At 32.5% G+C, this 15,266-nt stretch overlaps 1 protein-coding gene across 1 annotated transcript; it reads left to right on the top strand.

The window, feature by feature from the left end:
- The first annotated feature begins 4,361 nt into the window (after nt 1–4,361).
- LOC110098717 (uroporphyrinogen-III C-methyltransferase) lies at nt 4,362–9,012 on the top strand. Its single transcript, XM_020825627.2, has 6 exons — nt 4,362–5,095; nt 5,226–5,303; nt 6,237–6,306; nt 6,385–6,454; nt 7,854–8,061; nt 8,325–9,012. Exons 1-6 carry the CDS (start codon nt 4,562–4,564, stop codon nt 8,490–8,492), a joined length of 1,128 nt encoding a protein of 375 aa, XP_020681286.1. The 5' UTR covers nt 4,362–4,561; the 3' UTR covers nt 8,493–9,012.
- Nucleotides 9,013–15,266: the final 6,254 nt, after the last annotated feature.

Here is a 15,266-nt window from a genome sequence, read left to right as displayed (position 1 = left end):
TTATTTTTTGGGGTTTTAAGAGAAATTAAGACTTTATTTGAGATAATTTTCTTACTATTTTATGAAGTTATTTTTTTAGTGCAAAATTTGTGTGGAATAACCTCAAAGATAATAAAATGAAGTTCATGTCAGTGCATAACTTGAGCATCAAAGAAGAAGTTCAATATAATCAAGTTTAATTTCTATACCTATTCGCTTCATTGGATTTTCATTGTTTAGTGAAATAAAAAAAAAAATTGGAAAAACAATATTATTTTATATTTGTTTGATTAAGGTATCCTAAAATATTTCTTATAATTGCTAATTGATTAAAAATTTGTTTAGCTAATCATGAAAATATATGCATTCAATTGTTTGATAACTATTGATTAATTAAAGATAAAATTGATTATGCTATAAATATTCTTCATCTTCGCAAGCCGCTTCACTATTACTCCAAAATTTAATGGTGATCAGATCATCAACGGAACTAGGAAGAGCTCACGATGGATAATGTCCACCTACATTTTTTTTTTTGGCCAGAAGTATAAACATTCAATAAATGTATTGCTCAAATATAAAAAATTACTTGTTTTAGTTATATATATATATATTATGTATTATGTAAGCCTCTCTAATTCAAATTCATGTTAGTCACAGGAATTAAAGAAAAACCATGTCTTTTTTAATTAAGCTTTAGGAAGTATGTTAGTTTTATGTTGGAATTTGATTATTTCAGATTGTATTGTTGGTTCATATCTCAAATTTTGTCCGGTCGAGCTTAATGAGGGGCTAGGGGGAGCCCCTCCTGCTCAAGGAAAAAAATGTATTATGTACAATTAGCACAATGTCACGACATTGTATGCTTGAGCACTGCATGGCTTCAGACTTCGGATGGAGATAAAGAGTAGAGCGTCGCGGTGCTATGAGTCGAGCTAAGCAATTTTTCTTCCCTCTTCTTTTATTTCACTTGAAAGTTGCATCCTCTCGATGTTTTTTAAGGGTGTAATCTTATATGTTTTGAGGAGACAATAATGTGTGAAGTGAAAAAAAGATAAAGAGAGAGAGAGAGAATGAGTGAGAAAAAAAAGATCTATAATATATTTCTTTCAATTCATATAGTGAATTTCTTGGTGTGGTGTGTGTGGCTCTAACGATTTTTTCTTGATTTTAAATTTGTTCATGTTAAATCTTGATGTTTTTTTCTTCTTCACTCCACTTTTAATTTTTCTTATTTATTTCGCATGTAATTGCACTTCCCAACAAGTATACACACACACATATATATAATATATATATATATATATATATATATATATATATATATTATATATATATATATAATATATATATATAATTATATATATATTTATATTATTTTTTTTACAGCGTTTAATCCAAACTTCGTACAAAAGCCAAATTAAGAAACTAAAACTTACACTATGATGGAACACAACATAAGCAATTAATAAATTTTTTGAACTTATAATATCATCCTTCATAAAAAAATTATGACAAATGCTACATATATGCTATGCAACTCAACTTAAATAAATAATAATAATAATAATAATAATAGTTAGAAAAAGAAAAAAAATAAGAAAAAAAATGATGCCTTACCACTAAGAGAGGTGTTGAGGAGTGGAGGCAGTAAGTAGAGGATAATTTGTTCAATTTTTTGGCTGTCCTTCAAGTTCATTAATTAATTATTAACAACTCATTTTTATAATTATTCATTCAATGTCAAGAGATCAAATAATGTCAATCAGACAGTCAGCACATCAAATTTTATTTCCAACTATAAATTAAACAGTACAGTATAAGATCCAAATTTATTCGTAGATGACATCTGACCCTCGCAGCTAGCTAACTTAGAAGAGATGACCTATAAACATGTATGAAAATTGAGAGAATAGTCTACTATAAAAAGTATATAGTACAAGTACTCAAAGATGTCAAGATCCCAAGAGTATAAAGATTAAAAAAGATTCAAATTGTTCCTCGTTACTCATTTATAGAGACCTAAGAATTACAAAAGAAAAGGCGACATCTATAAAAAAAATAAAAAAATACAATGCTTTAAAATAGGCAATGTGTTTAAATAAATTGAAACTGAATTGAACTAGAGAGCTTCGACTTAGTGTTAGTGAGCAATGTAGCGCTAGGTTTTAGAGCACAATAGCACCAGAAACTGTAGTTGTGATATTGGCGTCTTTGTTCTATGATAATTTTGAATTTGACATGCAGTGTTGGGTTTGAGCATTGTGGCATTAGGCCACTAACAATATTTTTTAATATATTTTGTCATAAATGCCTTGCATCGCCTACCTAACTCTTTTGCTTGGCCAGGAAGAAATAAGAGAAGAAGAGGGAGAGAAGGGGGAGGAAGAAGAGGGAAGGAGGAGAGACAAAGCCAGTTTATGATCATTTTCATCCGTTGTTCCTTTAACGAAAATTAATCTAAGCATTGTAAGTAATTATCCTCTTACATATATTTTCAATCATTTTGATTTCTATATATTTATCTCTCTTAAATTTTTCAAAAATACATTTTTCTTGATTTTGTAAATTTCATCGTATAACTTTTGATATGTTATAAATTTGATCATTCTGAATAATTTAATATGATTTGATCACATTTTGATCGGTTAAATATGTGAATAGAAATTTCTAGGTAAAATGAATAGAGAAAAACATATTAAAAACATGCTGAAATGATGTATTGTGATTAACATGATAATACTAAAATGTGATACCGATATGACTAAAAGGATGTAATGTACTGACACTGCTCTAATAAGAAATAATATATTCATTGATATTAGATAACATATATGATAACCTTATATGATATTTTTAAGATCCACGTGGTCCACTGATAGGAGTCGATGGATGGAAGTAATAAGGGCAGGAGTAAAATCAAAATCAAGATACTCTCATTTGAACATATGATAGAATACTGATTATTGACATTGATTACTCATTACTAGTACTGATACTATAGCTTACACTGTACTGATATTTTTGCTGCCAATATTATTAATATTATTGAGATTGCTCACTATTACTGATATTATGACTAACAGCGACGCTGATTATTATTACTTGTATGAATCACTGTTACTAATACTATTGATGATGATATAATAGACTACAATGTGATGTGTTATAAATTGAGTTTGTGCATTTAATTGACATATATACTGATGCATAAATTTCTTTATATAATTTACAATATATTATTTTACTTTTTATTTTATTGATTTAAGTTGTAAGAATTTAATTATTGTTGGGCTTTTATGCTCATTAAGTAGTTTTACATATTTCCAGAAAGGGTAAAGACCATGCGATATGAGACTCCAAATAGAATGGTGTATTTATAGCGATGTAACTAGACTTTTGTATCATGACTATTGTATATATAATATTTTTGTGTTTGTAATAATTATACATATTGATGAATATAAATACAATCATATTTTTTTTCACCATTTATATGAAATGTGTATTCTCTTAATTGAAGAAAAAAATTAAAATAAATCTAATTCTTTCAATATAAATTTTGAGGTGTGACTGGCTGAAAGGAGAATAGTTTTATATAATCTTATTAATTTTTTGCTGGGCAAGTTTAGTGATGCCAAGTGTGTACGAACAAGTGGATATGAGCGAGTAAGTTAGCCAGTATTAAGCTATAGTGGCATGTAGCTAGTAGGTGCCCTAGAGTGGTTAGCTACCTATGGTGGAACTTTGGATTACCTAGGGAAGAAGGGTAGTGAACTTGAGTTGCAAGGAAGTCAAGCCTCATGATCGAATGATTGCGATATGACGAGCTAAGAGTCCCTCAAGTAGGCACTTTCTTGTGACTAAGATGATGAGCATAAATGATGACACATTGTCGTACATAATGGCGAGTATTTCTGATGGCCGGTCTTCTGTTATGAGACAAGTAACGAGTCATGTGATGTATGCGGCCTCCTAATTACCCCTTATAAGAGAATAACTTTCCTTTTTGCTTCTTGGCAAGTGGGATCGAGCCTCATTTTGGGGCCCGCTAGGTGCAAGTATGATCCCCCGACTACTTACTAGATATAGACGAATATATGTAGCTTTACTAAATGAAATAAAATACACCTTGGAGATACCATTTAAACATGCTTCAAATTCCCCATAAAAAAAGAGGATATGTTTCAATAATTTACTTGATAAAATAGGTAGATTTGATCCAAGTGGTGAAATAGAAATACTTTTGAACTCATGAAAGTTCCAATTAGTTCTTTTTTATTATGATTTAGAATTTTTTTTCTCTTTAAAAAATAGAAAGATTCGAAATTACAATTTTTCGCTCAATATTAAATTAAAACAATAAAAAAGGGGGTTTTGCGTTCTGTACAACCCCCCACGCCACCAAAGGCCAAGGGCTCTTCCCGCATTCCGCCGCCCCTTCGCCACCACCAAGGGGCTCTTCCCATACTCCGCCGCCCCTTCGCCACCACCAAGACACAACTTTGCATATATCCCTCCCCAAATTGGACTCCTCATATTGCTTACTCGAAACTAATCAAAACCCTTCACAAACCCCTCAATGGCCGCCGCCGCCGCCTCGCCGGCGAGATTCTATGGTGTTAACATCAGCTCGTTCGCGAAATCTACTCCCCGCTCTTCCATTCGATGTCACAATTTCTTCGTTGCACTAAGCCCCTCCTCTCCGTCTCCATTCACTGAGAGCACCTCTACAAAGCGATATCGGAGAGACAGCTGGGCATACGGCTCCGCTGACCTAGCGGCCCGCTTTTCGTCTTCGCCGCTTTGTGACAAGGAGAACGAAATTGCTCTCCAGCTCCCCGAGCTCAAGCGACTCCTAGAGACCCTTAAAGCCGCCAAAAAGTCATGCAGCGATGGCGGAGGAGGAGGAGGAGGGCGGCCAGGGAGCGTGGTGCTGGTCGGAACCGGGCCTGGAGACCCAGAGCTACTGACCCTCAAGGCGGTTTGGGCTATAGAGCGTGCTGATCTCATTCTCTACGACCGCCTCGTCTCCAACGATGTACTGAGTCTAGTTGGAGGGAACGCTAGGCTTCTCTACGTTGGCAAGACTGCCGGGTATCACAGCCGGACGCAGGTGAGCGTTTATAATGTCTTCGACAAAATGCAATTTTGGGATTGTTCTGTTTTTTAAAGAATTAAGAACTCTTCTGTTGGAAGTGCTTCATTGCTTCATGTATTGATGGAGTCACGGTGTTAATTTGCAGGAGGAGATTCATGAATTGCTGCTTAATTTTGCTGAGGCTGGTGCAAATGTCGTGAGGTTGAAAGGAGGGGATCCTTTGGTGAGTTTCCTTTGAAATTTCTACGGGTTGGTAGTTTGATTGTTTGATTTGACAATGAGCTTACATTCTGTATATAAAATAGAATTTAAAGGAAATTCATGAGCATTGGCAGGGCATTTGAATGCTTGAAAGTATGGAAAGTACAGCTGATAAACCTTCCGTTTTGTAGTTTGGTATGTTAGGATAAGCAAGCATGTATAAACTATTTATTTAGATTTCTTAAAAGAGTACATCATAATGTATAATATTAGCATAAGAGTGAAACTGCAAATGAATTATGGAACTTTAAATAGTCCTTGTATGTGCTCAATTGAAATCTATTAAGCTATTTTTTTCCTTAAACATGCATCAAATCTTATTAGGCAATTTAGTCCATTGAAAGTCATGCGATACTCCAATGATCAAACTCATTTACAATCCAAATGATCTTGTTTGAGTGGATTAACAACTTGATATTTATATACCAATATATTTTCTAATTGTTTGATATTGGACAAAACTCATTAGTCTTATGATTCTTACAATTTCCTCCCACATAAGAGCTTTCCATATCGGTTATCACTAACTCTTAAACGAAAGTTTCGTAATACCATATGCTATCATGCACCAAGAGCCACTCAATCACATGGAGTTGTCTTAGGAGTCACGTGCTCTTAAATCTTTCTCAATCATGGTAGAAACCAGCGAAGACCCTTGGGATGTTTAACTCTCCACTTGGGCTGTTTGTCTGTTTCCTAAGGGTCTAGTACTAGCTCTGAAGCTTTTTATATGTTTATCATTTTTCTTAATGCTCTATTATTATCTTCCATATATGTTCGATGCTTATGCATTCTACTTCTATCACAAAAGAGACCTTTGATTTACAAATATGTAAAGTCCTTCTTCAATTCATTATAACTTTCTTCAGAATTAATTTAATATGTTACTTGTTAGGTGTTTGGCAGAGGTGGAGAGGAGATGGATTTTTTGCAACGGCAGGGAATAGAAGTTAAAGTTATTCCAGGTTGAGATACTTGAATCAATGCATTGCGGGTTTTAATGCAAATAGATCATACTTTAATAGCCAATCATGTTCATGCAGGGATAACTTCTGCTTCTGGAATAGCAGCAGAGCTTGGGATCCCATTGACACATAGAGGCATTTCAAATAGGTACTAGCATTTTATCTATCGATCCTATTAGATGCCAATCTTATATATGCATTTAGAATTCTCATATCATATCAAAAGGGAATTGAGGACAAATTTTAATTTTATAAAACTCCTGGGTATATTCTAGGAGTCAATTCTTTAGCTGATTTTTATGAGATCTTGCAATATTCAAGCATTTATTTCTTATATTGCAAAATTAGTTATTTTCATTTTTTTAATCCTGTTATCTGTTCTTTGTTATACATTTTATGCTATATTTGAATGTAATTAACAATTTGACATTTACTCCTATAAGCACTTTTTCCCGTTGATTGTGCAAAAATAAGACTGTTTACTTCGTCTCTTTGTATTTCCAAAACTTGATTAGTTGTGAAGTACGAAAAGGCAGATGCATCTATCGTAAGCTTATTCTATGCACATTCAGATCACTCAATTTTCTGTAAACTCAATTCTAAAGAAACCATCCAAATGTTATTAAAATGAATTACCACTTCAGGTGCTATTTGTCTCGTATTTTTGTACTATTAACAGTTATTGACTTGAAACTGCATAGATGAACAGTTGCGCACTATTAAGACTCGTTTGGTAATGCTTTTCAGCTATTTTTCTTAAAAAACAAACCTGGCATTTCCCAAAATTTTATTTATAAGACATTTGACAGACTGTGTTCAACTAAAAGTCCACCAGTTTCATGGTTTCATGACCATTAATAACATTATAGGATAACATCTCACTCTAATATAATAGCTAATATGTTATTCTGTACCAAGTATTACAACTAAACATGGTTTAAAATTGCGCAATATGAGGCTCGTTTTGAGGCCCGCCTTTGCACAATTCTAGTAAAAAACGCCTCGATGCTTACGCATTGAGTTTTTTTTATGAGGCTTGCGCCTCAACTTTTAAACATTGCAACTAAACAACATTACCAAACAAGACCTGAGCTTCCTCGATGACGATGTGGCTGCTACAGCTTCCGAAAGTTATTTTTTCTGTTGATGATGATGGCAATAAAAGTTCCCTTCCAATATTGGCCATAATAAAATCTATTCCTCGTTGATATATATCAATTTTCCATATTGGTATGGGAATATGTGCGATTTTATCCTCTAATTTATCATCCATGATGATATCAGCCTATGAATTGATTCAAACTAACATGAGATCTAATTTGTAACTTACTCTGGTTAATAGAATGAACCCTTGAAAATTTAAGATATTTATGGTCTAAACATTCTGACTCATTTTTTACTCAAAATCAATTTGGAAAATTTCCTCTCTGCAACTCCACTCTCTCTCTCTCACTTCTCCTTCAATAAAAAATTTTATTGCAATTGCTTTTTCTTAAACACCAATTCATCAGGTCATAGGAGTTACCAAACTTGTTTCTGTCCTGCAGCGTTAGATTCTTGACTGGGCACTCAAGGAATGGTGGTACTGATCCCTTATATGTGGCGGAGAATGCTGCAGACCCTGAATCAACTTTGGTTATCTACATGGGCTTGTCTACTCTTCCTGGCCTTGCCTCAAAGTTAATGAAGCATGGCTTGTCACCTAAGACGCCAGCCGTTGCTGTAGAGCGAGGGACCACTCCTCAACAACAAACAGTGAGCACATATTCTCTAAGGTTTCGTTTGGGATGACTTTCTTACTGCTTCATAAAATAACTTTTTAGTACAAAAAATTAAAATTTTTATACTAGAAATCTGCTTTAAGAAATAGAAAGATAGTCGTCCCAAATGAAACCGTCATTCCTTCAAGTTTTCTAGCCATGTTATCTCCATGTTGTCTGTTTGCTTTCATAAAACACTATCAGTAAACTATATCGAAGGAATATTTGTTCCTCTAAGCTACTTATCTATTGCTCCAGGTGTTTGCCGAGTTAGAGAAACTTGTCTCTGAAGTGAAATTAGCCAATTTAGTTTCTCCAACTTTGATCATAATTGGTCAGGTGGTCGCCCTGTCCCCTCTCTGGCCTCGATCCTCTGAAGAACAATCAGAGTTGCAGATGAGGCAATCATGCAGCACACGCCAGTAGCTACAAATTTTTTTTTTCAGTGAATCCTTCCATTGCCTCAGAGATGAAAGATATTTTCTTTTTATCATGATTTAATTCTGCGGCACAAGGCAACACTATGGCTTCCTTTGGGACGGCTTTATTACTGCTTCTTAAAGTTGTTTTCTAGTATAAAAATTTAAATTTTTTGTACTAAAAAGCTGCTTTAAGATGCAAAAAGAAAGCGGTCCCAAACGAACTAATTTTAAGGTTGAGAAGTGGTTTATTATTTGGCAGGCTCATCACATCACCTCTGCTGTTCATGCTAGTTTTGTAGCAGGTGCATAAATGGGTTTGTTTAGTCCCAAAATTTTCATGTAGAAATTTCTTTTCCACTCCGCCTGAGTTGAAGTTGCAATCCCTCCAAGCAGTTTGCTTGTGTTTACTGGAACTTGGGTCATATTGATCAAATTGTTGTACTTGTCACTGTGATTCTCTCGTGTTCTGACTTGAATTATGCTGATTGCTTCTATAGAAATATCATCAAAATAATCGTCATTTACTGGTTTGTGCTTCTGTTAGTGGTATATTATGCTTATAATTAATACATCAACAGAACAATTTTTTTACTGTTTCTTTTGAAATTTTTATATTAAAAAGTTACTTTAAGAAGTCATAAAAAAGCCGTCGTTTGTGCAGTTTTTTTTATTGCTTTTTAAAGCAGTTTTTTAATACATTTTTTTTGTACAAAAAAGCTATCTTAGAAAATAATAAAAAAGTCCTAAATGAAACATTAATCTATGTATGATATGTATGAGATGATGCATTTTATAGCATGTTAAAAATTTTGCTCATATATATATGTTTAATAAATTTTAGCTCTACGTATAAAACATTTTTTTTTTCAATTGCAATATAATTTTATTATTTTTCAACTATTTAATCTGATAAATTTTTAAAGTTTTAAAATAGTAAATATTTATTATTTGTATTGCTATTTCATAAAACTTTAAAGATATATATATTTCTGTTGTGGAGATGATAATTTACTTTTCTATTGTGTAAAAAGAATTCATGACATTCCATGTCCTCTCAATACAAATAAAATATCCCACTTCCACCATCTCCTTGGACTCGTTGATAAATTATTCTGTGCGGTCATGATTCGGAGGTGTATCAGGATGCGTCATATTATTCAGTATATAATGGTACACAGCATCGGTACAGAGATAAAAAGTGATGTGGCGCATCTTGATTCACTTCTGAGTGACGTTTGGTGATCGCTCAGAATAATTTCACGGACAAATGAGATACAAATGTTGCGACCTCAAGAGAGAAAAGGTATGGCGTATTCAGTAGGAGACATGATGAATTCTTAATAATACACATCTTGTTTATACTATTCTTCTCTTTACCCTGACCTAAAACAGATGCAGAATAAGCATGCATAAGCAAACTATAGCTCGATAGGCTACACTGAATTTATCTAAATTCTTAATAATACACAAACAGTATACACTGAATTTATCTAAATTCTTAATAATACACAAACAGTATAAACAATAAAATTGACTATCTTTATAGAACTTTAAGCAGATTACACAACATAATACCTTTGTACTTAGTGTCTTAAGAGCAGATGGATATATATTTTCAGGTTCAAGTTCAGTGTTAGCGCAAAATAATTTGAAAGACAAAAATGATCAGAAGCAGCATGAATCGAACTTTCTCTCTCTAGGATCTCACCTTCTCACTCTCTCTCTCTCTCTAGATAGTTAGGATTTAAGATAAATGATTTTAATTTTTAGAGTTTAGTGGACCTTGATATTTATATAAGAATTCATTTCACAGAATCGCGACACTCAAACTCCTAGCACTCAGTGCTCCCTTTAAATTTCAAAAAGATAGGGAGCATATATATGGCCACAGCTATATTACTATATAGCACCTCCCCAAATTTCATTTTCTTGTTTTAAAAAAGAAAATATAGAGAGCTAAGCACCCAAGTGCTCCCAAGAGAAATTTTTAAATATGCAAATATGCACACATAGAGCCCTCATGATATGCTCTAAAATAGAAATGATGCATTCATAAATACATAGAGATGTTCACAAAATAGAAAATATAAAAATGCAAAACCAAAAGAATTACCATATCAGTTCAAAACACTGTTGCAATGGATATTACACTTCCCTTCAAAGAGGTGTTGACTATTGTCTTAAGATAGATTGTATTTAGAGGTAGTCAAGACTTCTCATCCCAATAATAAGGCTTTGGCCTTACCTTGAAAAAGGTGTTGGGAGTCATTGTCAGACGAACCACATTTATAGGAGATCAATACTTCCAGTCCCTATGGTGAGGCTTCGCTCATCTCTTGAAAGAGGCAACCAGTATCCTCATCAAACAAAGTGAATTTGAAAGCAATTAAGGCTACCCGTCCCTATATAAAGGCTTCAGTATGCTCTTGAAAGAGGTGTGGACTATCCTCATTAGATTGGATTTAATCAAGAATTATAACCCCTACGATGAGGCTCTGATCATCACTTGAGAGGAGTGTTGACCGTCGTCACTGGAAGGACCAAATTTGGAGGTGATCAAGGCTCGCTTACGCACTTCTTCTCAAAATTCATACTCCAATATTAATGATTCAAGCATGACCGTGGGTCGTAATATCATTAAAATCATTTGAGATGTTCTTGAAAAATAGAAAATTACGTGGAAGAAGAGGCTGCCTATTTGAAGATGCTAATGTTGGATACCAATATTAGTGATGCCAAAAATCAGTGTTAACTTTGATGTTATCGAAATCATTTGAGACATGTGGCAATTGAAGTAGAGTTTACTTTCTTATTAAAGTTGCAACAATCTCCTAAGAGAAAAGAGACCTCTCGTTGGTAGCTAAGGCAAGAGATTAAAGAACATAGAAGACTTAAAATAACACGATGAAGAGTGTGTTAATATCATGTAGTAGTTTTGTATGTGAATTTGAAATAAGAATTCTTATTTGTACATATGTAGCCTTCTTCATAGTTTACTAGAAATTTACAATCAAATGGCTAAAAGTAATGAAATCTCAATCTTTTATGTAATAATAATCTGATATTTTGAAAACTTGCTCCCTGTGTGAGACTTAACCATTTTGGATGCCTATTTTTCTGGGTATCATTGATACTTTGACAAAATAGTGATAAGATTTATTAATTGAGTAATTTTAACCAAGCTCCTTATCAGTGCTAAGAAAAGTTATGAAGAATTCTTTATAGAAATTTTATTTTTCTTAGGACATTAATATGAATTGTCACCCTAAATCTTAAACTATGATAGAAGATGTTAAAAGTAACCTATCAAAGATGTTTGATCTGTCCAAGATTGTTTGCTTGAATGTTATTGGATGAACTTAACCAATTTCGAAGAGGTCAAGAAAAATCCACTAAAAAAGTTTGACCTATTTGAGGTTATTTGTCAGTGTTGCTCAATGATATTAACATGTGTGGAAGAGATCGATTGAAATCAACAAAGAATATTTGACTTCTTTAAAGTTTGTTTGCCAAAGCGTTACTAGATAACATTAAATTTTGTTAAAGAGAGAAAAAAAATTCACTAATGATATTTGATCTATTAGAGTTTATTTTTAAGTGCATTACTCGATAAATTTAACTTAAGTGAAAGAGGTCTACCTGAGGTCAATTGTGCACCCATTAGGAGGTTGTGATTAATGCCACGACAATCTCAAATCGAAGGTGAAAATTTGTTTGTCTTTAGACCATTATTGCCCTTTTAAGTTCATAATTGTGACTTTGCATAAGAAGTTACAATTTTGCAAGGGTTTGTGTAAAGTTTGAAATTAACATGAGCATTTATTTAAAATTTCCGTATTTGCCAAAGAAAATTAAGAAAGGTGACTGGCAATAATGTTGACTTGGATGCAAAAAAATATATTGGATGGGAGGACTATGCTTGTCTACAACCATGCCCAAGATGTTAACATATCCCTTCGAGATTGCAGCCAAGTTTGTCAATCAATCCACATATAATTCCCATGAAATTGATGCAATAACGGATGATAAAAGAGAAGAGTTTTCTAACTATAACTAAGTATAGGATGTTGTTCATTTGATGTTGCAATCTTAAGTTCTTTCTTTAAAAAATGATAAAATGGAAGATGGCAAAGGAACTTTCCTATTACAACCATACTTAAGACTTGACATGACCAAACTTTCAAAGTTGTAATAATGGTTGTCTGCCAACAAAGAATTATTTCTCAAAGACGATGTCAAACTATTCCATGCAATAACATTTGTAGCAGAAGAGAGAGAGAGAGAGAGAGAGAGAGAGAGAGAGAGTGAGAGATTAATGTTTTAGCATTTCTACAAATATCTAACATATACATATGTAAAAGAGGATGCAAGAGACACTAAAGTTTTTATATATAAAACATGAAAAAGGTAAAATCCTCAAGGTTGGACCTAATTGAAATGATTTCACTAATTTATATTATCAGTTGTAACTAATGCTCTTCCCTATAACTTAGGAAAGTATTGATATAATATAATAGACATAAACTACACAAAATAAATTTTGTGGCAATAGGATGAATTCTATGGCATGGAAACTATTTTTAAGAGATAGTTTGCTATCTATTTGATTCTCTATCTATTTGATTCTCTTCTGAGAATGAGAGAGAAAAATTAAGAAATCTAACATAAATATTAATGCTAATGTTGGGAGCCAGACTTAATGTTGATGGTGTACATCGTCCTTATGAGTGATGGTTTGCATAATCGTTGTCGGCAATGACAAGCAACAAAGTTAGCAGGCGTCAATGTAGTTAGTTAATAATGATGAAATTACCATAGTCGGCCGACAGTGTTTGGAGGATCGTAATCAAGAAACGATGTTCGGAGGATCGCAGTAATGCGACAATGGTTGAAAGATCACAATCCAGCAATGGTGATTGAAGGATTGCAATGATGGCGATCAGGCAAAGGTCTAATAGTGATTGTAGGGCAATGATTTGATGACAACGGTCAAGCAACGGTTTGATAGCGACGATCAGGCGATGGTCTTACAAGGCAGTGTTCAGTGATCTGACAGCAACAGTTGAGCGGTGGTCTAATGGCAATAGTCGGACGGTTGTCCGATGGCGACAGTGCTCAATTTGACTATAAGCATGTAAAATTTTATAGATTTTTTAGAAAAATATGTTTCATAAATATAGCCAAAATTTGAAACACTCCATTGGAAGTTTGTATGAATTCCCTCAATTATAGATTGTTCATTCATCATTTAAGTGCATGAATAATATTGGTATTAAATGATTTTGGGATCGTTGAATTCATCTCGTCATGACACTCAACTTGACTATAAGCATGTAAAATTTATAGATCATTTGGTTCACCAAATAATGTTTTTAGATTTTTTATTATACTTCATATCCTTCTTTTAGACCTATTTGGAGTCGGATCAAATTACATCTTGTATCAATAGATCCATCTTGTCAAAGCTGTTGACTTTAATTATAAGTTTCTTGAAATTGATTGTCAATTTTTGATGATGTATCAAATACTAAATATGTGAATTGTCTTCGTCCCCCCAAAAAACCTAGCAAGGTTAAAACCTCAAAAAAAGAAAAAAAAAAAAATCAAGAGAGGTAACTTCGAAAGATCATAGCCTACCTTTATTTCCCTAAAAATATTGATGTGATTAGTCGTTTCCTCATATTTGATTGAAACTTCATGACTATAATGCACTAATACGAACATAGGGGATACAAACGTGTGGCCTATCTAATAATAAAACATATAATATATGAAAATGCATTATATATATATAATGCATACATCCAATTCATATAATGATAAATTTTATTTTTTAATTAAAAAAAATAAAAACTAAAAATAATAGAAAAAAGAGGCAATATGAATAAATTATAAATTAAAAGGCATATTTGGTTCTCCTTCAAAACTAAAAGCATCTTATGAGTATTTGAATCTTCCTCAATTCCTCCATTCTCAACATTATTATTTCATTTAACCTATGACACAATTTGGATAGACGTATTGTACCTTAATAAGCATATAGGCTTAATCAGGGCGGATCCAACTTTTTTTTTTTTTCAAGATAGATAAAATTTTAATTAATTAGACAACAATAACAAAAATAAAATAAAATAATAACATCAAAATAATAGTAATAAAAAAATAAGTTTTTTTAAATAATTTAATCAATCTATAAAATTAATAAAATATGATAAAGAATAACAATGTTAGATTTTACTTTAAAAATATATAAAATTTATTCATCCTTATTATGCACTAGATTAATTATATACCTTAATTTATTATATAATAAAATAAAACAATATATATTCACTTACAATATCTAAAATACTCTCCATCTTTAACTCCATAGTTAACTTTAACTCTTATTTTAAAGTCTAGGACTAAATTGACTTAAATTTCTAATCTAATTGTCGAGGAACTAAAATGATGCAATACAAAACTCTGAGATAAAATTGAATATTTATCCGTAACAAGAGGATTATTTTGAACTTTTACTTCTTACAAATTTTTGTATGATTGTGGCTTAAAACTATTAAGAAGAAACAAAACATTTTTGGATAATGTCATCATGAGATTGATCTCTAGCTCCAAAAAAAAGTTCAGTCATTAAAATTATGGCCATTAATCAATCGTTGTTCACCAATTGTTTGGTTAGTGTTAGACCTTAATGCTGACCTTCATAACCATAATTAAGGAGATTATGACTATTTAAACCACTAAATTAAGCTAGTTATTTATTTATTAGCCCATTAAT

Source organism: Dendrobium catenatum, unplaced genomic scaffold (assembly GCF_001605985.2).
Source record: "Dendrobium catenatum unplaced genomic scaffold, ASM160598v2 original_scaffold_274930, whole genome shotgun sequence".
Taxonomy (NCBI): Eukaryota; Viridiplantae; Streptophyta; class Magnoliopsida; order Asparagales; family Orchidaceae; genus Dendrobium; species Dendrobium catenatum.
This window is presented reverse-complemented; position numbering and strand designations above follow the sequence as displayed.